Below are 24,514 nucleotides of genomic sequence, written 5' to 3' on the forward strand. Positions count from 1 at the left end.
TGGGGAATAAAAAAAAATAAAAAAAATTAAAAATTCCAAGCCATTGCTCTCTCATTCCAACCTATCTTCACCTGCTGCTGCTGCAACAACTTCCTCTCATCCATATCTTTGAAAAGACTCCGAATGGGTCCCATTTTCTCCTGAAGCTCAGTTGAGCAGAGCTCGAACACATCCAAGAGCAACGGGAACTTCACATCCTACGGAGAATAGCAAGATACAAGGAAAGCCTTTTTTCTTTGTTTGGGTGGTTCAGCATAGCTTGAAGTATGTGGTTCAGCTCACCTTTAGAATTTTTGCATTCACAGACTCCTTTTCCTTGTAGAAGAATCTGACCATCTGGATTGTGAGGTAGGCAGGCAGCCGGTTGATCTTGGACTGATGGGAGTAATGAAATGCACATATAAATACCTTGAGAAAAACAACAAATAAGGAAAATACGCTCCAAATGGCAGTCCATCAGCAAGCACCACATTAAGCCGCATCGACAATTGGCATCCATGTCAAGACCTTTTATATTATTTTGTTCAGAGTGGTTTTGCGTAACAGTTTTGTGTTACAAATTGTCCCATGGGCATGAAGATTCGACGATGCTGTGGAGTGAGGATGGCCTACAGGTACGTACACACTCGCCTCTAAGCTGTCGAGCCTGATTTTGAATCCCAGACCAGCTATAAACTGTCATCCTGGTTTCAGAGGCAGGACGATTCATCAATGTGTGCCGTCCCTCGGAGGGACGATGGACTGGGCGTCCCGCTTTCCAGCATTAGTCGGTGGACGTTAAAAATCACACGGTGCCCTTTGCGAAGAGTAGGCGAGTATTCACCGGCACCATGAACAAATGACAAATTCCGGCCCTAACCAGCAGGGCTGCAGGGGGCACTACATCAGTGGCATGGCCACGCTCCCAGCAATGATGCAAACCAGCAGCCACAAGTTGCGCATTACATGACGAGTGTGGACTGTTCACCGCAGGTGAACCCTCCTACAGGCCAAATTGGTGGGTTAAGCACATTTGTCCTTCCTGAAGGTCATAAATGAACCACGCAGCTGGGTGACTACTGACAATCCAGCATCAACACATATTTTCCCAAAACTCGTTTCCAGAAGCATAGAATCAAAATCCTCAAGCTGCTCATTTCAACTCGATTTTAACCCACAGTACAGTAATCTCACGATTTCCAGACTTACAACATTACATACTCAAATTTTTGACACTAAAAATTAGATCTACGACCTCAAAACCCAACATTATGAACTTTCGCTCAACTTCAATCGAAGAAGTTTACAACGACAAATTCAAAACACGACTTCATGAACTACTTCATGAAGTCCAAAATTTAGATCGTGGAATTTAAAATAAAAACACGCGTCTAGCAACAAAACACCACAGCATCCCTCTGCTTACATCGGGGATACAACAACAACAACATGCATTTTAAAGGCCATTTTCCCTGCTAGAGCGGGGGTTAGCCTTGCGGTCCCCATGACAATCTTCTCCATTTTGCCCTATTTTCTGCATCTCTCCTTGTTAACCCCCTTGCCGCATTTCTTCTTCCACCATCTTTAGCCAAGTCTTTCTCGGTCTTCCCCATCTTCTACTTCCTTCTACATTCATTTCCATCACTCTTCTCAACCAGTCACTTTCATCCTTCCTCAACACATGACCAAACCATCTCAACCTGTTCCTCTTCACAGCATCAATCACAGGCTCTATTCCCATCATCTTTCGCAATTCATCATTTGTCTTCCTCTCTCTCAACGATACTCCGCACATCCGTCGAACCATTCGCATTTCCACCCTTTCCAACCTTCGTTGCTGCTCTACGTTCATTACCCATGTCTCGCTCCCATAAATCATAACACTTCTCACACATGCAGCATTCACCTTTCCCTTCAGCTTCAACGACACTCCCCTCATCATCAGCACGCCACTCAATTCCCGAAACTTCTTCCGTGCACATCTCACTCGAGCAACCGTTGCCGAGTCTGATCCACCTTCTCCATTCAGCATGTCTCTGAGATAGCAAAATGTTTTCACACCTTCCAGCTTCACACCGTCTCCAAGATCCAACTCAACATTTCCTCCATCTGCAGCTCCCTCTGTGCACACCTTACATTTGAATGTAGCTGCCACACTGGTTAATGACCCTCTCAGACCACTACATTTTTGATGAACCCACTCAGCGCACATTGTACACTGAATGGAGTTCACTCCGACACCCTTCCTACACACAGCACAGGGCCACTTCCCAGTTCTTTCCACCTCACCACATGCTTTACCACATGCCATCACCTTCGTCTTTCCGATATTCACCTTCAGGCCTTTTGTCTCCATACATTGCTTCCACGTGTTCATGTTTTCCTTCAGTCCATCCATACTTTCCGCAATCAACACCAGATCATCTGCATACAACAACTCCCACGGTAAACCCTCCTTTACGTTCTGAGCCAGCACCTCCATCACAGCTACAAATAGTAGTTGACTTAGGACCGACCCCTGATGCACTCCCACCTTCACCTCAAACTCACCACTGTTCCCGTCCTTCGTCCTTACAGCTGTGCGCGCTCTTTTGTACATTGCCATCACTACTCTGATCAACCATTCCTCCACTCCTAACTTCCTCAATGCCCATGTCAATACTTTGCGTGGAACCCGATCGAATGCTTTCTCCAGATCAACAAACACAAGAAACAACTTCTTCCTCTTCTCCATGTACTTCTCCTGCAACTGCCTCACAATGAAAAGCGCGTCTGTCGTTCCTCTTCCTGGCATGAATCCAAACTGCATTTCGTCGATCTTCACTTTCTTCCTTATCCTCCTCTCCAACACCCTTTCCAATACCTTCATTCCATGATCCAATAACTTTATCGCTCGGTACGAGCCACACTCCAGAGGGTCACCTTTCCCCTTGTATAGAGGGACGAGGGTACTCAGTTCCCAATCCACTGGAATGCGGCCTTCTTTCACCACCAGATTACAGATCTCTGTCATTCTCTTCACACCCCAACTTCCTGCTGCCTTCAACATATCTCCCACAACTCCCGTCGGCCCTCCCGCTTTTCTACCCTTCATTGCTTTTATCGCTTCCTCAACTTCCTTCTCAGTTATCTTCTCTGCCGGTCCTAAAACTGGGTTACTCTCTATGTTGCCATCCCATTCATTCTCTGTATTCAACAGCATTTCCATAGATCTTTTCCATCTTCCTTTAATTCCATCTGGGTCGACAACGATTTGTCCCACTTCATCCTTCAAGCAACTCACCCCCTCCTGCGCCTTTGCTACCTCTTTCTTTGCAGCCTTCCTGGCTGCCTTATAACTTTCATGCTCTGCTGTTTCTGCTCCCATACCCTTCGCCTTCTGCCACTCCTTGAACTTCTTCCTCTTCTCGTCAATCCTCTTTCCAACTTCATCATCCCACCACCATGGTATCAGGGATGATCCATGTACTTCTCCTGCAACTGCCTCACAATGAAATGATCCATGTACTTCTCCTCCCACCGTCATCGGGGATGATGACGTCAAAGCGTTGCTTCTCAGCCTCTCCTACGCCATCATGTTCGTGCTGAAGCGCAGTGTTAAAGTGCATTTTATTTACTCGATTTAAGTGATCACGATACGCAATAACGAAGAAAAGATCATGGAATGCGCTCGATCTGTGACACCTTCCAGTGCAGTGAAAATTACCAAAAAACACGTAGTTCTTTATTGGGGAAAAAAATTGGGGACGCATTCCCCAATTATTTCATTATAATCTGTATGCAAAAATTACTCCCGATTCACAAACTACTTTTCAGGAACACAAGGAGTTTGTAAATCAATAGATTGCTGTATCCTTCACACTTGGCACTAGGCTGCCAAGTCAATATTTTATATCAAGAGCAAGTCAACTATTTGATGCAATAAAAAAAAAAACTCCGACAAACAAGCCCCAGAGACACGATCAAGGCAGGTTATTAGTCCCTTACCTTGAGTATATTCTGTTCAATCTATTCAACATTATCATCTGTTAAGCCCAGGTGATGTTGAGGAGTGAGTCACTAATCCAAAATATTGACAACTTTCCAGATTCCCACAAAGTTTGTTAAGCAATGGATCCAATGCTTCACCAATATGCGAAATTCCAGGGGGAATTAAAATATCCACGCTCCCCCATTTTTTTTTTCTTTACAAGGGCGTAGGCTCATGGAAGAGCTGTAATCAGTTTGTGCAAAAGATATTGGATGTGCATGGGTGAGCACACGAGAAAATGTTGGGCAGTGCACATGAAGGATTGAAGCGAGGAGGAAGAGACAATGGACACAGGGAGACCATTCTTCAATCGGGAGAAGAGACACATGGCTGCAAATGAGCAGACTTGACTTGGTGAGGCGAGGTTTTAAGCCAAAGTTTGAGTCAAAACGAAACTTCTATTCCAATAGCATTAGAAATTCACCCAGTGCCAGACAAAGTGTCCGTCAATGATTGGACATTATTCAGGCCATTCCTTTAAAGTTTAAAGGTTGGAGAAAAAAAATTCGACTCCCTCACATTAACATTACTACTCTACTATGCTCAGGTGCACGGCCAGTAGTGCTCGAAGACTGCTTACCTGGTCGTTTCTACAGTAAAGGCCGAAAAATTCCCCCCAGTCAATCCTCAATCCCTCCCCCCCCCCCCCCCCTCACTTCAGTTAGCTGCATCATCAGAAACTCTACCGACTACAGTAACTTACAGACTTTATGTAGACTGCATCTCTTCCAAGGGATGGGGAGTTCTTTGTAATTTCTTCATGAAGACGCTGAAATGGAAAACAACAGGTAGAATAGAGTTTTAAAGGTCAAGTGGCAGACATGTGCAAATTAATTGTAGAAAAAAAAAGTTTGTAACGTATTTCAAAATTATGAATGTTTCATTCCATGCGACATTAGAAGATAACGAGTAATGAGGTTTATAAACGGCAATTATCCCTCAATCGCTCTTCAGGCCAACTTTAGGAACAAACAGCTTTTGGGTTCACTGGTATTACATATAATAATAATAATAATTCATTTATTTTGTATAGCGCTTTTCATGAAGCCCAAAGGCGCTTTGACAGAGTGCAAAACATAATGCATAACAAAACATGAAAACAACAATTGCAAAAAGACAAGAATCAATAGGGAAATATTTAAAGCAAAAGGAGGGAGAAGGAGAAGTGATAGTCAGGGGTTAAATGCTGTGGGTTGAATGTTGAATGCAGTGCTGAACAGGTGGGTCTTGAGTGATGTTTTGAATGGTGAGTGAGGAGGAGTCTCTGATGGTGTGAGGTAGTGAGTTCCAGAGGGTGGGAGCAGCGATGGAGAAGGCCCTGTCCCCCCAGGATCTGAATTTGGTCCGGATGGGGGGGGGGTCAGGAGGTTGGTACCAGCAGAGCGGAGGTTGCGGGTGGGAGTGTGTCTGGAGAGGTCAGCCAGGTAGGATGGGGCCAGGTTATGGAGGGCTTTGTAGGTCAAGAGGAGGATTTTGTACTGGATTCTCTGGGAGATGGGGAGCCAGTGTAGCTTGTCAAGGACGGGGGTGATGTGGTCTCGGGTCCGGGAATGGGTGAGTAGACGGGCAGCGGAGTTCTGAATGTATTGGAGTTTATTGGTGATTGTTGAGGGTGAACCATAGAGGAGGCTATTGCAGTAGTCCAGACGGGAGGTGATGAAGGCGTGGATGAGGGTTTCTGCAGCCGTGGAGGAGAGGGATGAGCGGAGACGGGCGATGTTTTTCAGGTGAAAGAAGGCTGTCTTTGTGATCTGTTTCGTGTATTTGTCGAAGGAGAGGGTTTGGTCAAAGATGACGCCAAGATTCCGGATCAGAGGGGAGGTGGATACTGGGATACCGTCGATGTTGAGGGCAAAGTTATGGGTGGATTTTGTGAGCGTTTTTGGGCCAATGATGATTATTTCAGATTTATCACAGTTAAGCTTGAGGAAGTTGATTTGAAGCCAGGATTTTATTTCAGTGATGCAGTTTGTCAGGATAGAGTGGGTGTCGGTGGAGACGGACTTGGTGGAGATGAAAAGCTGGATGTCATCGGCGAAGCAGTGGAATTGGAGACCATGACGGCGGATTAAGTGACCGAGGGGGGACAGGTAAAGGATGAAGAGGAGGGGGCCAAGAACTGAACCTTGGGGGACACCTTGGGGGAGGGGAGCAGTGGGGGATTTGCAGTTATTGATGGAGATGAACTGGCGTCTGTCAGAGAGGTATGATTTAATCCAAGAGAGGGCAGTGCCGGTAACGTTAAAGGTGGATTCAAGTCGGGTGAGGAGGATGGTGTGATCGATGGTGTCAAAGGCAGTGCTGAGGTAGAGGAGGACGAGAATGTTGAGGTTGCCAGCGTCAGAGGAGAGGAGAAGGTCGTTGGTGATTTTGAGGAGAGCAGTTTCAGTACTGTGGTTGGAGCGGAATCCGGATTGGAATGTTTCATACAGGTTATTGGCAGAGAGGTGATGTTCATGATTCCATAAGATTTTCCATTCATGCATACAAATGTTATAATATAAATAGTATAGTATCCCTTCAGTCATTCTTAGGTTATCGGGGTAACGAAAACCTATCACTGACGCACGCAAGGAAGGACAGACAGCCCGAAACCATAATGCCTCCGGCAACTTCGTCAACCACAACAAAAAAAAACCTTTGAGGACAACTGTCCATGCAGAACTAATAGCTTTCAATGTGATGGACAGAAAGAAATGGTGAGATTTTGTTGTGGCCTTGTGTGTCTCTCAAAAGACATGAGAATAAACAAGTCAGGAGACGACGATGGTTCACGAGCGAGCGGTATTCAATGACAAAGGTCAAAACCGACATTGAAAATATATAAATAGGAATGTATTATCTGTTATGAGACTAGTTAGCGACACAATACCGAAAATTCGGTTCGATTCCGACAACTTTGAAAATTTGACCTTTGTGACCTTCAAAGGTTGGAAAGATTCTGAAAGATTCTGAAAGGTCGAAGGTCGAAGATTCTGAAATTTGTTGGAAAACTTGTATTACATGATGTATGTGATAATATAAAAGAATGTACGACATTTCACCCCATCAGGAAGCGAACAATGTAATAAAACCATCAAAAATCGACTTTTCTAAATTTCGTCACCTTGTGACCTTGACCTTGGGGCGAAAATGAAAAATCGACCTCCGTGGGGCTAGACACACGACATTGGCCTAACCAAATACCGAAACCCCTGTCAGATTCCACAAACTCCCTCGGAGAAGATGTAGCTTGAACTCGATTACCCCCTACAAAGATCTTTTCGGGCTTGGCTCCGCCCACAATGGGCGCAATACGCCCACTCTACGCAGGACACAACTAGATCATGATATCAACCTCCCACCCAAGTTTCATCAAGACCGGATGATATCATCGGGTAGTTATGCTGCAGACAGACAGACAGAGAGACAGACACACACCCATGACGAATATAGTGGTCACTGTTTGATAACTCGTGAACCAATAAACAAGAAATGTCGTGCATAGCACGATACTTGTGAAATCCCTAAAATAAGGCGTTGGCCTATGATGACCTCAAAAATAATTGATGGTTGAATCAAGTGACCTGTTATCTAAATCCTCTTAAAAGTTCAAGTCAATCAGATGAAAATTGAGGATTTTAGAAATTCGAAAAAGTTGGTGACCTTTGCCCTATTGACCTTTTTAGTCCAAAAACAATAGGCTCCTTGCTTATGACCAACTCTACCATTTGGTGAAGTTTCATGGAGAACGGTTGAAAATTATGACCTGAAGGCGACTGACATACAGACAGACAGAATAACGCACAAGACCAACTTGGACCAATCTTCGATTTTCACAAGTAATAAAATTAAAAGCCAGAGTCATGCAAAAGCTATTTAAGACATTATTCGAAGTAAAAAGCTAAATTGGTCACAAAATGCACTGACATACCCCTCTGAGGCCTGTGAACAGGTACTTGACCTCTTGGTTGATGAAACAGCTCAGTTGAAGATGTGTCTCATGACCTTTTACAACATCTTCATCAGCAGTCTCTGAACATTTCATTCTATGCGGTACCATGTTAAGGATCACAAGAATCAGGACTTTCGCCAAAATGCAAGATAATACCCCTTACTTGGTACTCCACTCGAGTCGAATACGACTTCAAAACAACAGCACTGTCCGAAATCTTCTTCATATAGATTACAATAACCAATTCGCCCTTCCAAGTCACATATATTACCGAGAACAGCACTCGGTAGAACGCATACCTCTGCCAAGCTGAACAGTTTACATTTTGTATTCCACCGATCGGCCGGATCTGGATCCGGACCTGAATGATGAATCTAATCTGCTTGTTCTTGTCACACACCCAACCTGTCCACAACGTTTTGTTTGAACCCAGCCGTAATTTTTTGGGATATTCTGCTCACAGACAAACAGACAGACAGAGACAAGGGTGAAAACATAACCTCTGTCCACCTTCAGTGGTGGAGTTAATTAACGTGGGCAGTCAAGATGTTTCTAACATCTCAAATGGTCTCTCTTGAGCACCAGCTTGACATAACACAATCACGCATTTTAAAACTAACCCAAATATTGTGCAGAGTATTGGAAACAATACAACCCAAATACACCACGCAGTATATCCTCGCCAATGCCTCCAACATATTCTTGCCTTCGGGAGAAAGCCCGGCTTGGCAATCGCACCACCGTTAGCGGCCGGGAACAAATGTGGTTTCGCGGTCAGTGGCCAACAAAGGAACGCCTGACGCGTGCAGAGCACCTCGGTATTATACGATGGTATGCATGAGTCAGCGCAAGGATACTCTGTGTTAAACTCTATCCCGAAGTATTGATCAATGAAGCTCTTCTTTGCTACGGCACCCTCTGCATCGCTCTGAAAAAACACAAATAACATTACAGTCATCAAACGAGACACCAGTGTGCACAGCCAATGGGAATGAAGGGACGGATGACGACATAATTCAACCGCGAACAAAAGTGAGTTGGCATATGTACGTTTTAAAACAAAATAAAAGGTTAACTTATCTATCATGAGTGTTGATTCATGTATGACAAATAAAAATCACAGCCTTGAATTATAGTACAGTGAAACCATAAATAAACTAATTAATAAATGAATAGTAATAAAAATGGTGTTGATTGGATTAACAAAGCAAAACTAGAACGGCACTCAGTAGAGAGCATACCTCCGCCTGGTTGGCCATATCACTCAATGGTGAAGAATCACTAAAAAAATTATACAAGCCGGATCCGGATCCAAATCTTCACCAAAATTGAATCGATTCTACCTTGTCACACACAACCTGTCCACCAAGTTTCGTCAAAATCCGTCCATAACTTTATGAGATATCCCACAATCCCACAATGTATCGTTTTTGGACCCATCTCTCAATGGTGAAGAATCACTGAAGAAATTGATTCTCATATCCGAATCCATATTCAGATCTTCACCAAAATCGAATCGATTCTTCCTTGTCACACACACAACCTGTCCACAATGTTTCGTCCAAATCTGTCCATAACTTTTTGAGACATCCTGCTATGTATCGTTTTTGGCCCTATCTCCCAATGGTGAAGAATCGCTTTAAAAATTATAGTAGCCGGATCTGAATCCGGATCTTCACCAAAATCTAATCATTTCGTCCTTGTCACATACGCTACCTCTCTGCCAAATTTCATCCGAATCCATCCACAACCTTTTGAGATATATTGTTCACAAACAAACAAACATGTTCACAAAACAAACATTCAAACAAATGAAAAATCGGTCAGAGACCGAGGACTTGCCGGAATGTACTTTTTTTTAAATCGGGCATTTTGGACAAATATGGCGGCCGAACCACGTGACCGATGACGTCATCATTATTTGTTTACCATCATCTATTTTGTCATCATTATCTAAACTAATTTATTCTGAGATTATGCTCAAGAAATTTCATCTTGATCGGATGAAGTTTTGTACTTGGCGAATTACGACGTCATAATGGACGCACCTATGACATCATTAACATTTTATTCCCCATGGAGAGTTCTTTACAATGAGCCATGTCTCAATTTTTTCTATTCAGCACTTTCGGAAATATAGAGGTGCAAAGTTTTTCCGTTTTTCCAAGATGGCGGCCGAACCACGTGACCAACGACGTCATCAATTGGGCACAGTCTATTCCAGGGCAAGACAAATATGTGTGTAAAGTTTGGCGATTCTACGTGCAACGGTGCAGACGTAGTGCTGCGCACAGACAGACAGACAAACAAACATGAAAAATCGGTCAGAGACCGAGGACTTGCCGGTATGTACTTTTTATATCGGCCATTTTGGACAAATATGCCGGCCGAACCACGTGACCGATGACGTCATCATTGTTTGTTTTCTAAACGAATAAATTCCTTGATGATGCTCAAGAAATTTCATCTTGATCGGATGAAGTTTTGTACTTGTCGAATTATGACGTCATAATGGAGGCACCTATGACATCATCATTAACATAATTTATTCCCCATGGAGAGTTCTTTACAATGAGCCATGTCTCAATTTTTTCTATTCAGCACTTTCGGAGATATCGAGGTGCAAAGTTTTTTGTTTTTTCCTAAGATGGCGGCCGAACCATGCGACCGACGACGTCATCATTATTTTTTTTCTCCACCAGTTTATGCCTTCATGTCGCTCAATAAATTGCATCTTGGTTGGATGAAGTTTTGTACTTGTCGAATTATGAAATTATGACGTCATAACGGAGGCCTTGGGCCGAGAGAGTTAAAAATTGAGCACAGTCTATTCCAGGGCAACACAAATATGTGTGTGAAGTTTGGCGATTGTACATGCAACGGTGTAGACATAGTGCTGCGCACAGACAAACAGACAGACAGACAAACCAACCGATCAACATACTTGCGGGAATCTTTTCCGGCAAGTAATGCCTAAGTCACACATAGGCGGATTTGTCGGCGACTACTGGCGACTGGAAAAATCGCCACCACCCGCCAACAATCGTAATGAAACCGTAATGGACGGTCGCCTGTAGTCGTGGTTATCCTCCCCAGGTCGGCTGCAGTCGGCAAGAACCGCAAAGGGGCCAAATATTTTTTTTAATGTTTAAAAACGGCGTGCTCAGTCGCACTCGAAAAAAATCTGCCATGCTGTCGTCGGTATCCGTAATAAGAGCGTAAAGCGGCCGCAACCCAGTCGCTCATAGTCTTCCACAATCGCCCCACCAGCTAGCACGGCAGAGATGCGAATGCCATACGGCCTTCCTGCGGCATCTTCCCGACTACGGGCCGACACTGTTGCGGCTGCATATCGACTACAGAAGAACTACCACGTCTCCCCTGCGGCTATGGGAGACTGACGACGACAGCAGTAGGACTAGTGGCGGCCGAGTTACGGCCATTGGCGACAAAGATACGACTGCCTGGCAACTGCATTACGACATACCACGATTTTCAGGCCAGGTATAAATAGGGGTTGACATTTCAGTTTCAATTGAGTACCAGTTCACTGGTAATTCCCTGTTTGTCGTTAAAGGCGGCAAAAAAGGGTTGGCGTCAGGAAGGGCATCCGGCCGTAAAACATTGCTTCAAAAAGGGGACCGAAAAACAACAACCACGGTTCCCGAAAAAGGCCAACCCCCGCTTTGTGGGGAAAAATGGCCTCTAAAGGTGGTTTTTATTTTTTATTTCAGCTCACTGCAGTATGGTCAAGGTCTACCAAGGGTCTCTCTACCAACATCTATCATGGATGATGAACATAGGATGAAGCTGGTCCTTCTGAATGACTTGGCAGCACTGGACCAAGATATTGCTGCGAATGACCTACTGCTGGCTCACGCTGAGGAGCAGCATCAAGAAAGAGGACAACGGAGGGAGAGAAGACATTGGGTGAGGCCGTGGCTCCTGCGACGACCAGCTCTAGGGCAGTATGAGCAGCTCATGGTAGAGCTCAGGGGCGAAGACGTGCAGGGCTACAAGAACTTCACCAGGATGGAGCCAGCCCTGTTTGACGAGCTGCTAAGCGTCTCGGTCCTCGAATCGCCAAGCAGCTCACATTTTGGCGTGAACCAATAGAACCAGGTCTGAGACTGGCAATCACCCTGAGGTACCTTGCGACAGGGGATAGATAGCTACATGTCCCTGCAGTACAACTTCCGAGTGGCCCACAACACCATCGGCCTCATTGTACGGGATGTCTGCCAGGCCATCGTCGATGAATACCTGGAGGAGGTCGTCAACACTCCCTCTACACCAGAAGAGTGGAAGACAGTAGCTGAGCAATTTGGACTGAGGTGGCAGATGCACCATGCCCTAGGAGCACTCGATGGCAAACACATCCGCATCAAAGCACCGAAGAAGTCTGGGTCCGTTTTTTTCAACTACAAGAAGTTCTACTCCATAATCCTGATGGGGCTGGTTGATGCCAACTACCAGTTCATCTGGGTGAACATGGGAGTGAACGGATCGTCATCAGATGCCCAGATCTGGAATCAGTGCGATCTGAAGTTGGCTGTTGAAGATCACGCCATCGGCTTGCCAGAACCAGACCCTCTGCCTCATGATGCCCGAGACATGCCGTACTTCATCATCGGCGATGCGGCCTTTGCGCTGAAGACCTGGATGATGACGCCATATGGCAGGAGGAACTTGGACCACCAGGAAAGGATCTTCAACTACCGCTTGTCTCGAGCAAGGCGCATCGTGGAAAACGCTTTTGGGATCCTATCCAACCGGTTCCGCTGTATACTCACAAGCATGGCCCAGACACCAGAGACAATCGATACTATCATCCTGGCCACCGTTTTTCTCCACAACCTTATGCGTCTGCATTATCCAGCTCAGCAGAACGAGGTGATGGACTATGAAGACAATGATCACAACGTCATCCCAGGCTCCTGGAGGGAAGGTACGCAGCTGGCCGACATTGAAGAAGGGGGGGTTAGAGGGAACGTGCACACCCGTGTAGCCAAGGACCAGAGGAACTACCTCAAGACCTACTACAACTCCCCTGCCGGCTCCATTCCATGGCAAGACAGTATGGTGTGAGGGTCTCCGTGGAGTGAGGTCATGTGGTGCCGACAAGGATATGGCTTTATTGTTTGGACTTGGGACTTTTGGGAACTTTATTTTTGGGACTTTGGTCCTTTGGAAACTTTATTTATTGGACTTGGGACCAGTGGAAATAATGTGTTGGACTTTCTTTTCATTCTCTCTCCCTGCAGAAAAGTTTGATTATTACATTACAATGATACATCTTTGTTATTTGTTATTGCACATCAAACATCTTTATGCTTCATGTCATACATCATTGAAATGAATAAAGTGAAATGTAAAATAGAGAAATAAAGATTTTAAAAGTTGTGTGAATCGTCTCCAATCGCCGGCGGTCTTATTGCAGTCTTGCGGACGTCGGAGTAAACCGCCACCTGGCCCCAATGCAGTCGCCGCGATCCGCCATCGGTCGTAATCTAGCCGCCAGACTGTCGCCACGCTGCCGCCGTGCATCCGCAATGCAGTCGTCGTCGATCTTCAACAGTCGCCATCCCACTCGGGGCGTCGTCGCAATGCAGTCGCAATGTGGCCGCCTGCAGTCCCCATACTGCCGCCTGACCATATTTGACCGCCCGAAATCGCCAGTAGTCGCCGAAAAATCTTGATCGCCAGTAGTCGCCAAAATATCCGCCTATGTGTGACTTAGGCATAACAAATGGACAGACAAACGGACAGACAGGGCTGAAAACATAACATCCATCCACCTTTGGTGGCGGAGGTAATAAATTGCATGGTTGGTTGAACAGTCACAAGAAGATAAGTTGTCGTTTTACTCAAAAATATCTTCGTCATCTGAGGCTGGATGGAGATGCAGAGAGCGAGGAAGCAAAAGGCCCATTTATAGTGCTTTGAGCAACGAAGTCCGAGCATACCGAAAGATTAGCAGAGGCCGACCCAAGACAACAGCAAGGCGTCCATACATTGAGCGTCAAGGTGAGCTCGTATCTAGCGATTATATGACAGGTAAATTACTCACTTGAATCTGTGTATCAACGCTCGCTGCAATATTGCAAGACCATGGTTCTCTCAAAATGGTGGTTCAACAGGAAGTGGGTACATTACAACATGCTGTTCTTCTTCCTACTTAAAAGGCTTTCTTCAATTGCCTCATCAAATCATTCCATTTCAAAGAAAAATTCAATCTCTTAAAGTTCTCCCTTTCTACATTCTCTAAACTCACCTAAATTCCACTCCTCTTACATTTTCAAAGGATCTCTGACTTGAAAATCACAACAAACCCAGTTTGTAATAAATGTTCGTTTTTCATTAATCGTCCTACACTTTCAAATCTCCCCCCTCACCCCTCCCATTCAAATCAACCCTCCTCCCCTTCAAAACAATCCCTCACCCCTCCCCTTCAAAATTCCCTCCTCACCCCTCCCCTTCAAATCTTCCCCCCTAATATTTTTCTCCAATTCTCCCACCCCTCCCCTCTCCTCTCCTCCTCAAAGCTGCCTCCTCCCCACCTCCTCTCCCTTTCAACTCATACCTCCACCTCATCCAACCTTCTTCCTTGCTCTGCCACTTCTCAAACAACACTAAACTGTGCCTCATCCTATCACCATCAAACCTTTTGTCTCCCTGCACCGCTTTCTCTCCACCCACCCCCAGGATTACCGCTGGCTACGGCTTTCCCTCCGCTCCCACCTTTTGTTCATACTAGGACGTGCCCGTACGTGGGTGCCCGTTCCTTGCCAAAAAAAAATAAAAAAATGTCTGGGCGTGCCCATGGGCCCATGGGCGTGCCCGTAAGTGCGTGATGTGACCGTACAATGAATGTATCGTCCCGACGCCGCAGCTCGGATGGCGCTGCAGTTAATCGGGCCTGTATCGGCAGAGTTATTATAAACGTGTACTACAATCGATCGTACCTTACAGCGTCTGCTCGCCACGTTCAGCATCAGTACGTCGTCACTATGACTATCCGGAAGTCCGGAAGTGACGTCCTCATTTGACTGTCCGGAAGGTCGCATATCGCAGTTACGATGAATCGCAAATTAGTTTTAATTAGTTTTAAAACATAGTTTAACGCCAACATAGTTTGCCAACGTGAAATAAATGAATACGCTCTCAAATGTGCCGTCCGAGGCAGAGTCTGTTCGCCACGTTCGGCACACGTGATAGCTCGCTGCTCTCTGATTGGTTGAATCGTTTTTTGGACATAGCTCGGTAACTACTTCTCCGATTAATATGAAACCTTGAAAAGGCACATCCTCAGGTCCCCAGCAATATACCTGGCAAGTTTAAAGTATATCGGACCCGTGGTTGTCGAGAAACAGCGGTCACAGACACACAGACATACACACAGACATACAGAGATTACTGGAATTATAGATAGATGTGTGTTGTACCGTCCACCAAACAATGATTACTCAATTTATATCTCGCTGTCTGACAACAAAGACCAACTTCTATCCACTCATCCCAACTCTCTCTTCCTCATACGGGGCGTCTTCAACTGCTTCTGGCTGGGTGTGGGTACCTCTCACACCAGCCATGGCACCTCAGAAAAGGACTTCTGCGACTCATTGGTACCGACACAATCTGTCAATTTCCCAACCCGGATCTCAGTCAACGGAGCATCTTCTCTTTTAGACTCGGTTATGACCAACTTCCCTGCAAATATCTGCTGTTCGCCTTCTGCTCAAATCGGTTTATCTGATCATGTGCTTGTTAAAGTGGATATCTCTCTGGCCATTCTCAGAGAGCCTTGTCAGCGACGACGAGTCTGGCATTTCACTCAGGCCGACTGGCACGGTCTTCAAGCAGCCATCAATCATCTGGACTGGTCTCCCATCTCCACTGCCTGACGTCAACCAATCCTGGGAATTATTCCAAAGTAAACTGCTCTCTCTAATGCACAGATTTATCCCATCTCGTCTGCTGTTGTCATATACTTCCTCCCGTCCATGGTACACTGAATCTTGTGGTGCAGCAGGTGACCGGAAACAACTTGCCTTGACCTCATGGAAGGCGAGTCCAACTGAAGGCAATCTCAGTTTCTTTCACAAGGCTCAGATCAAGTGTGTGTCTACCCTCAGGAGAGCCAGGAAAGAATATCTATCTACTCTCAAGACTGAACTCTAAAACCTGTCTACCTCCTCCAAATCCTGGTGGTGTCTGGTCAAATATCTTTCTCTCTCTATTCTCACCCTCTCTCTATTCTCTTCACCCTCTCTTTTGCTTAAGGTCATCTGCCATCAGTTTGGAAATCAGCCAACATTACCGCTTTACACAAAAAAGGTGCAAAAACAGACCCTTGCAACGACAGACCAATCAGCCTGCTCCCAATAATCAACAAAGTCATTGAATCCATCATTGCTTCGGATATCAAATCCTTCCTCTTCTCCAATGGCTCAAGCTCTGATCATCAATTTGGTTTCAGACCAGGTCACTTTACTCTGGGCATGCTGCTTCTGCTGTCTCAACAATGGATGGAGGTCCTTAATGCCAAACAGGAAATCAGAGCAGTCTCCCTCAACATATCTCATGCCTTCGATAAGGTCTGGCACCCCGCCCTGCTCACTAAACTCTCCTCCTACGGTACCCAAGGCAACCTCCACGCATGGCTTGCGGACTTCCTCTCTGGTCGCAGTCAACGTGTGGCCCTGAATGGAATTCTCTCATCTCACCTTCCTGTCAAGGCTGGAGTTCCCCAAGGCAGTGTTCTGGGCCCTGTGCTTTTTCTGGTCTTCATTAATGATCTCTCCGACTCTCTGGAAAATCCTCTCTATCTCTTTGCTGATGACTCCACACTCTGCCGCTCCATATCTCAACCCTCAGATCGGCAGGAAGCAGCCTCTTCACTCTCTGCAGACCTGGATAAAATGACAAACTGGTCAAGCAAGTGGAAAATGTCTTTCAATTCAGACAACTCTCACACCCTCACTATGTCTCTGAAAAGACCGTCTGGAAAACCATCCCATCTACTTTCTCAACAATCCTATCAAAAAATTGTCACTCAAGCTTTTGGGTCTCACTATCTGCAATGATCGTTCCTGGGAAAACCACATTTTCAAGCTGGCCTCTAAAGCCAGTCGCCGACTGGATATCCTCTGTTGTGCAAAGTCCTTCCTTGGCACACCTGAGCTCCTCACCACATACAAGGCTTTCATCCGCAGCTCAATGGAATACTGCTCTCCCCTCTGGGCTGGTGCTCCTGCCTCACACCTTGCCCGGATTCACGCTGTAGATACCAAAGCTTTCAGATTCATTGGTATCTCCCACGATAAAGCTGATTCTGAGGTCAAGACTCTCTGCTCACCTTCCCTCTTTCATTACTCTTTTCTTCCACCTCTGGAACAAACTCCCACACTCTGCAATCCCTCCCCTCCCTCCAGGTCTTTAAAACAGCTGTTCACCACCATCTCTTATCGTCCCCCAAACAAAAACTTGATCTTTTCTACCCCGGTTAATACACCCCAAATCTGCCTCTATAAAATCCCCAACCTCTTTCCTGAAATTCCTCGTAGTGTCCATTTGTTTTACACCGTATACTCCCCCCTTCGGCCCTCTCTCTTCCACAGATCTAACGACGCACCTGTTCTCTACTGTTGTTGTGTTTGTGTGCTTCCCTCTCCCCCCCCCCCCCCTTTTGTCTCCTGCTCCCTTCATTGTATTATTAGCCTGGTGTTGGCTTAGTGGTTAGGCTGCCGGCTTGGGATCCTAGGATCCTGGGTTCAAATCCCGGTCGATCGCTGAATTAACGCCAGGGGGGTTGACTCAGCCTGTCATCCTTCCGACGTCGGCAAATTGAGTACCAGTTCACTGGTAATTCCCTGTGTGTCACAAGGGGCGACTAACAGGGTTGGCGGCAGGAAGGGCATCCGGCCATAAAACATCGCTTCAAAAAGGGGCCATGGTGCCCAAAAAAGGCCAACCCCTGCTCTGTGGGGAAAAATGGCCTCCAAAGGTGGTTCTTCCCTTCATTGTACGTTTTTATGGCCCTGGGCATGTTTTCATGTTTAATGTGTTGGCGCTTACATGAGCCTCGATTCTGTATACAAAATAAAAAATAAAAAAACACATTTGTTCACCTTTGGTATCAGAAGTCATAACATCAAGGTAGATAGCTGAGGTAAATGTGCAATATTTAACTTTCACTTCAATATCGGAATACCGTTTCACAATAATGTCCACGTAATGGTTTGTAACAATCGTCATAATGATTCCAGATTCTCACCCCTGTAGATTCATTATTCCCAACAGGCTCCAACTTCTGCTGCAGCATCCTCATGAGCTGCACCCAGCACTCATTGGCATCCTGAAGAGCAAAAATGTACAAAAAAAAATAAAAAATACACAACATTCTCAAAAGAATAAAACTGCAGTTGAACAACCATATAATCGGCTTATTCTTGTCACCTACCTGACTGATGCACCAAGTTTAGTCCGAAAACATCCACATATTGAAATACCATGCTATATTTCGTTTTTGGTCGCATCTCTCAATAGCGACAAATCACTTAAAAATAAATTCTTGTGTCCGGATCACAAAAATGTACAAGGATGACTTGTTAATTAAATGTTCCAGCACAGTTAAATGCGTGCCCTTAAAAGTGGAAAAGTATGCGAAAGCGACAATCTTATCAAGAGCAGAGAAACCAGGCCTTAATAGAACGACTAGTGGATATACTAATCAATGATTCGTGTTGGGATGGAATAGCTTCCCTTCATATTAGTATGTAATATGTAAATGGCCTTTTATTCTGAGATGCGGATCCTGTCAAACATATATACCTGCTGCATGTACTGTCCCTGCTCATTCTTCTCGGAAAACTGTGGGAATGCCATATGGAGCAGCTGTAGGAGCACAACAGGGGGGATGCATGCAGACGTGCGCTCCATGGCAGAGTACAAGTCTCTCATACCTGTCACACACATATGGGGGCCAAAGATGCCATCAATAAAGAAATACAACAAGAGCCGCATTCATTCAGCCAAACAAAACTGCACCCACTCGTGCAAACTGAAAACAGCAACAAACGTGTTTCCATCATCGAACTATATATATATATAAACACGAGTTGTCTGTCTGTGTGTGTGTGTGTGTGTCCAGACATTTGAATACAAATAAATCAAACTATTCCGGAAGTGTACGAATTTGGTAGTACGGCTTCTTCTTCTTCTTCTTCCTCATCGGCATCACACTTAACTCAGAAATGTGAGCCACATTCACACAGAAACGTGAGCCACATTCACTCAGAAACGTGAGGCACATTCACTCAAACGTGAGCCACATTCACTCAGAAACGTGAGCCACATTCACTCAGAAACGTGAGCCACTCCTCTTCCTCCCCACTCCCCTTCCCTCCTCCTTCCCCCCGCCCCCACTCCTCTTCCCCCCAACCCCTCGCCTCCTCTCCCCTTCCCCCCCTCTCCCCCTCCCCACCCGGCAACGACGGGTACTTCCGCTAGTATAGTATAAAATAATAAATAGCCACGTGTGGGTCGACGGTCAGCTCTTGAGGTTGTAGCTCAGACCTTCGCTGATTGTGAGTGACCCTGTGTGAGAACCCCTGATACAAAATCGAAAAATCAAGGCCCGAGCGATTGTGCGAGCTACTGTCTCGTATTCATTTGTCAAGTTTCAGAACAATCAGACGGATAATAAAGGAGTAGCAGAAATAGTAAAAAGTTAACGGAGGAACGGACAGATGACCGAACGAATAGACATCACGACCCATTTTATAAGTTCATCTCCTTGAGAATCGAGATGACTTAAAAATTACAAGATATTGAGGCAACCGTTATGAGGAACTCGAGAAATTGACAGCTGACAATAATTAAGTATGGTGGAGGATTCTTTTATTTCTTTTTTTTTAAACGCACACGCACACTTTTTTTTTTTTTTTACCAAAGCAATTCCAAACCAAAGAAACTCAAAAAAGAGACATTTGGAGGGGATCTATTTTATCATATACAAAATAGTAAAACAAATTGGTGGTGGCCGAAATGATTAAAGATCAACAACTTTGAAATAAGAAAAGTATGAATGAAGAATAACGGGAGCAGGTATGGTACATATAGGGAGAAGAAGCCATCGGGTCCAAAAGTTTCCCCCATATTTGTATTGACATCTGTATCTATATCTATCCATATATATATAAAATAAAAGTTGCAAGATTGTGTCTTAAAGGGGTAAACGCTATAACGACAGCATGTGCAACACTGAATGACACCTCATTGAAGAATTATTGGGGACAGTGCATGCAGAGGTTTAGAAATATCAATGATCACACAATTTTGAGTTTTGTGCATTTTTGTAGTGCATCAAGGTGAGGTGTTGTGCATACAGGTAAGTTCAGAGTTGTTGGTTCACACACCTGCTGGAAGTAAAAAATAATATAACCACTAACTATTCAGTCAATTAGGTCAATGTATAATTACCTTTTTTTGTATACAGTTTGTATACAGAAAACATGCACAGGCACATACAACATACAATTAAGGGAGCACGAGACAAGAGGAGGAGAGAGAGGGAGGGAAGCACACAAGCACAACAGTGGAGAACAGGGACGTCAGTACATCTGTGGAAGGGGGAGGGATGGGAGAGGAGGAAGGGGTATACGGTATAAAGCAAATGAGCACTACTAGGAATTTCAGGAAAGTTTGGGATTGAAAGAGGCAGATTTGGGGCGTTTTCACGGGGATAGAAAAGACCAAGGTTTTGGATGGGGGAAGATGAGAGATGGTGGTGAGCAGCCGCTTTAAAGACCTAGAGGGAGGAGAGGGATTGAAGAGAGTGTGGGAATTTGTTCCAGAGGTGGGAGAAAAGAGGAATGAAAGAGTGAAAGTGAGCACAGAGTCTTCATTTTGGCAGTTTCACCAGAAGAGGGTTGCTGGCAGATCTTGTGTGTCCTGCAGGAATATTTGGGAGGCAGAGCACAGACAGAGCAGGGGGAGCAAGGCTGGAGAGGAGTCTGTAGAAGATAGAAAGACCACCAACCTGCCTGTGGTACTCTCAAAACTGTCTCCCTCCTCCAAATCCTGTTGGCGTCTGGTCAAATCTGTTTCTGGTGTTTGTTCCCCCTCCATCCCCTCCCTTACTTCAAACGGCTACACAGCTGACTCTGCACATGAAAAGGCTGAATGCCTCAACTCTGTTTGCTTCAAAATCTTGTGCCCTGGACCCATCTCTCTCTGTACCCACCTTACCCAGTCGAACCCAGCTGCTCCTGGACTCTGTGTCCTTCTCTCCTGATAAGGTGGAGAGGTTTCTGTCGAACCTAGACTCTGATTCTGCAACTGAACCAGACGGCATCAGCCCAAAAGAGATCGTGTTTCCTGGCTCTCCTGAGGGTAGACACACACTTGTACCGAGCTTTGTGAAAGGAATGGAGATTGCCTTCAGTTTGATTAGCCTTCCAAGAGGCGAAGGCAAGTTGTTCGTTCTACCTTTCCGTAGAACGTAGATCAACTTCACCGAGAAACCTTCGCAGTCTTGATAGTTATTATGCTGTTAAAGGATATTCCTAGACCTGAAGAGGGAATGAAGAACAGAGAGTCTGAGTGGGGGAGAAGGGTCAGAGTTGTGCAAAGAGGGGGGGTGGGGGGGGGGGCGGGGTTAGGCTAAGAGGGTGGGGGTGTTGAGGACTTGGGGTTCGGGGAGGGCTTGTGGACTTGGGGTTTGGGGGATTGGGAGTTTGAAGAAGAAAGGGAGAGGAGAGGGCAGAGTTGGGGTGGGTCGAGGGTGGTGCAGAGAGGGGGCAGGACAGAGCTGGGAGAGGGGGTTTGAGGACTTGGGGTGGGGATTGGTTGAGGACTTGAAATCCCATTTTTACATTACGAGGAATTACCCCGGGTCCATGCTGTCAAAGGATATTCCAAGAAAACTCCCAAAATATTCCACTCGATTGAGAATAAATTCCCTTACAACAGCCCAGTGGAACCGGGTTATCCGCTATGATGCAATTAATAGATGGCTCATTGGGATTCGTGGGCATACCTGCTGTGATGGACTGTGCAGGTAGGACCATTCCCCCGACCTGCATATCTCCTGTATACCTGCAAAGATGCAAAAGAACAACTCGACTTCATGAGCATGATGAATCAAGTACAGTGCAGCGAGTGTACAGTGTAGCAAGTTTGAAGCTCTAATTGGAACAAGACAACTCACCGTTTTAATGAGTCACAGAGCTCCGGCACATTATGTAAGCACTGCACAGTGGCATTCATGTAGCATGTGTTACCGAGATTTGTAAGGCCAGCGGGAAGATCCAGCTAGGAAAAAATATATATATATATAAAAACAATATGGAGGTTAACGCTATACATCACACAACATTAAGTAGCAGCAATGCAAGTGCGTGTGTGTATGACGAGGATGCCAAAAAACAAAGGTGCTGGTAGTATTGTAAGAATGATGAAGACAATGCACGCGCACGCGCACACACACACACACACACACACACACACACACACACACACACACACACACACACACACACACACACACACACACACACACACACACACACACACACACACACACACACACACACACACCTTGTCCAAAAGTATGCGGGCACCACTTCTAATTAGTGGATTCAGCTATTTCAGCCACACCCATTGCTGACAGGTGTATATATAATCAAGCACACAGCCATGCAATCTTCATGGAGACAGATTGGCAATAGAATGGTCAGTTTTCCTTTCCTTTACAACAAGTCAGTTCGTCAAATTTCTGCCCTGCGAGAGCTGCCCCAGTCAACTGTAAGTGCTGTTGTTGTGAAGTGGAAACATCGAGGAGAAACAACAGCTCAGTCGCGAAGTGGTAGGCCACACAAGCTCAAAGAACGGGACCGTCGCGTGCTGAAGCGCGTATCACATAAAAGATAGTCTGTCCTCGGTTGCAACACTCACTACTGAGTTCCAAACTGCCTCTGAAAGCAATGTCAGCACAACTGTTCGTCAGGAGCTTCATGAAATGCGTTTCTATGGCCGAGCAGCCACACACAAGCCGAAGATCACCATACGCAATGCCAAGCGCCGACTGGAGTGGTGTGAAGCTCACCGACATTGGACTCTGGAGCAGTGAACCACACTTCACCGGCTGGCAGTCCGGCGGACGAATCTGGGTTTGGCGGATTCCAGGAAAATGTTACCTGCCAGAATGCATAGTGCCGACTTTAAAGTTTGGTGGAGGAGGAATAATGGTCTGGGGCTGTTCTTCATGGTTCGGGCTAGGCCCCTTAGTTCCAGTGAAGGGAAATCTTAACGCTGCAGCATACAATGACATTCTAGACTATTGTGTGCTTCCAACTTTGTGGCAACAGTTTGGGAAAGGCCCTTTCCTGTTTCAGCATGAGAATGCCCCCGTACACAAAGCGAAGTCCATTCAGAAATGGTTTGTCGAGATCGGTGTGGAAGAACTTGACTGGCCTGCACAGAGCCCTGACCTCAACCTCAATCAACACCTTTTGGATGAATTGGAACGCCAACGGCGAGCCAGGCCGAATCGCCCAACATCAGTGCCCGACCTCAACAATGCTCTTGTGGCTGAATGGAAGCAAATCCCCATAGAAATGTTCCAACATCTAGTGGAAAGCCTTCCCAGAAGAGTGGAGGCTGTTATAACAGCAAAGGGTGTGACCAGCACATACGGTTGTGATGTTCGGGGAGGGGCGGGGGGGGGGCACATACTTTTGGCCATGTAGTGTATATATATATATATATATATATATATATATATATATATATATACAGTCATCCCTCGCTATATCGCGGTTCACTTTTCGCGGATTCGGTACATCGCGGTTTTTTCTCGCTAGTATATGTAAAATTATATCGCGGATTTTTCGCTATATCGCGGGATTTTGCGGTATAAATGTATTTTTATATACTATTATTTTAAATATTTTTGTGGTAAAATAAGCATTTTCTAGCCTAAAAAATTAAAAAACGTAAAGAAATAAGAAAAATACAGTATTTAAAACATATTACAAGAAATAAAATACTGTACATAGTGTACAGTAGAAGGGTAGACAAAGAGTCGTGCGTATGGAAAACGCCAGTACATTCATCATCGTCATCACCTTCATCGTCATCAGTACTGCACAGCTAATTCATCATCATCTTCATCACGCAAGTTGTAGTATTGAAGAGCCGGGGCTCTTGCTTGATACGGACGAAATGACGGGCAAGACACAAACTCGTCCGAGAAGATATTTATTCTCAAAACCAACTCGGGAACACTGAAAAGCCCATTTATCGGGCTGCATCAACCAGAAACCGAAAGCCACGCCTCTCAAGCGTGGCGTGCTTCGGTGAATCGGTGGTCACGTGATCAACAGGTGTAGCTGATTATACCCGCAAAGCGCGGCACGCTTTAGCGGTCACGTGACCAGCCACTCTCGCGCCGGGAATCCCCGCCGGTGACGTCACCGGCTGGAGCAAGGAGATTCTGATGCTGGTCTTGCTTGGGGAACCCATGGGTAGCTACAGTATCTTCAATGGTGAGTACCCATTAGAATTTT

General features: G+C 45.6%; 2 protein-coding genes across 3 annotated transcripts in view; one reads left to right on the forward strand and one right to left on the reverse strand.

Annotated features, from left to right (window-relative positions):
* LOC144888698 (uncharacterized) overlaps window positions 1-24,514 on the forward strand; it is a 240,192-nt gene that overhangs the window by 135,425 nt on the left and 80,253 nt on the right. The window lies entirely within an intron of this gene.
* USP14 (ubiquitin specific peptidase 14) overlaps window positions 1-24,514 on the reverse strand; it is a 56,150-nt gene that overhangs the window by 9,316 nt on the left and 22,320 nt on the right. For both annotated transcript variants that reach the window (XM_068134612.2, XM_068134611.2), the window contains 9 exons: window positions 22,156-22,259; window positions 21,985-22,043; window positions 18,777-18,907; window positions 18,220-18,300; window positions 8,801-8,871; window positions 7,923-8,037; window positions 4,713-4,778; window positions 283-375; window positions 72-197 (listed from right to left, as the gene is read on the reverse strand). In XM_068134612.2, the coding sequence (XP_067990713.1) occupies window positions 72-197; window positions 283-375; window positions 4,713-4,778; window positions 7,923-8,037; window positions 8,801-8,871; window positions 18,220-18,300; window positions 18,777-18,907; window positions 21,985-22,043; window positions 22,156-22,259 (846 nt within the window). The remainder of the gene's footprint in view (window positions 1-71; window positions 198-282; window positions 376-4,712; window positions 4,779-7,922; window positions 8,038-8,800; window positions 8,872-18,219; window positions 18,301-18,776; window positions 18,908-21,984; window positions 22,044-22,155; window positions 22,260-24,514) is intronic.

This window comes from Myxine glutinosa, chromosome 13 (genome assembly GCF_964187855.1).
Source record: "Myxine glutinosa chromosome 13, kmMyxGlut1.1, whole genome shotgun sequence".
Lineage (NCBI taxonomy): Eukaryota > Metazoa > Chordata > Myxini > Myxiniformes > Myxinidae > Myxine > Myxine glutinosa.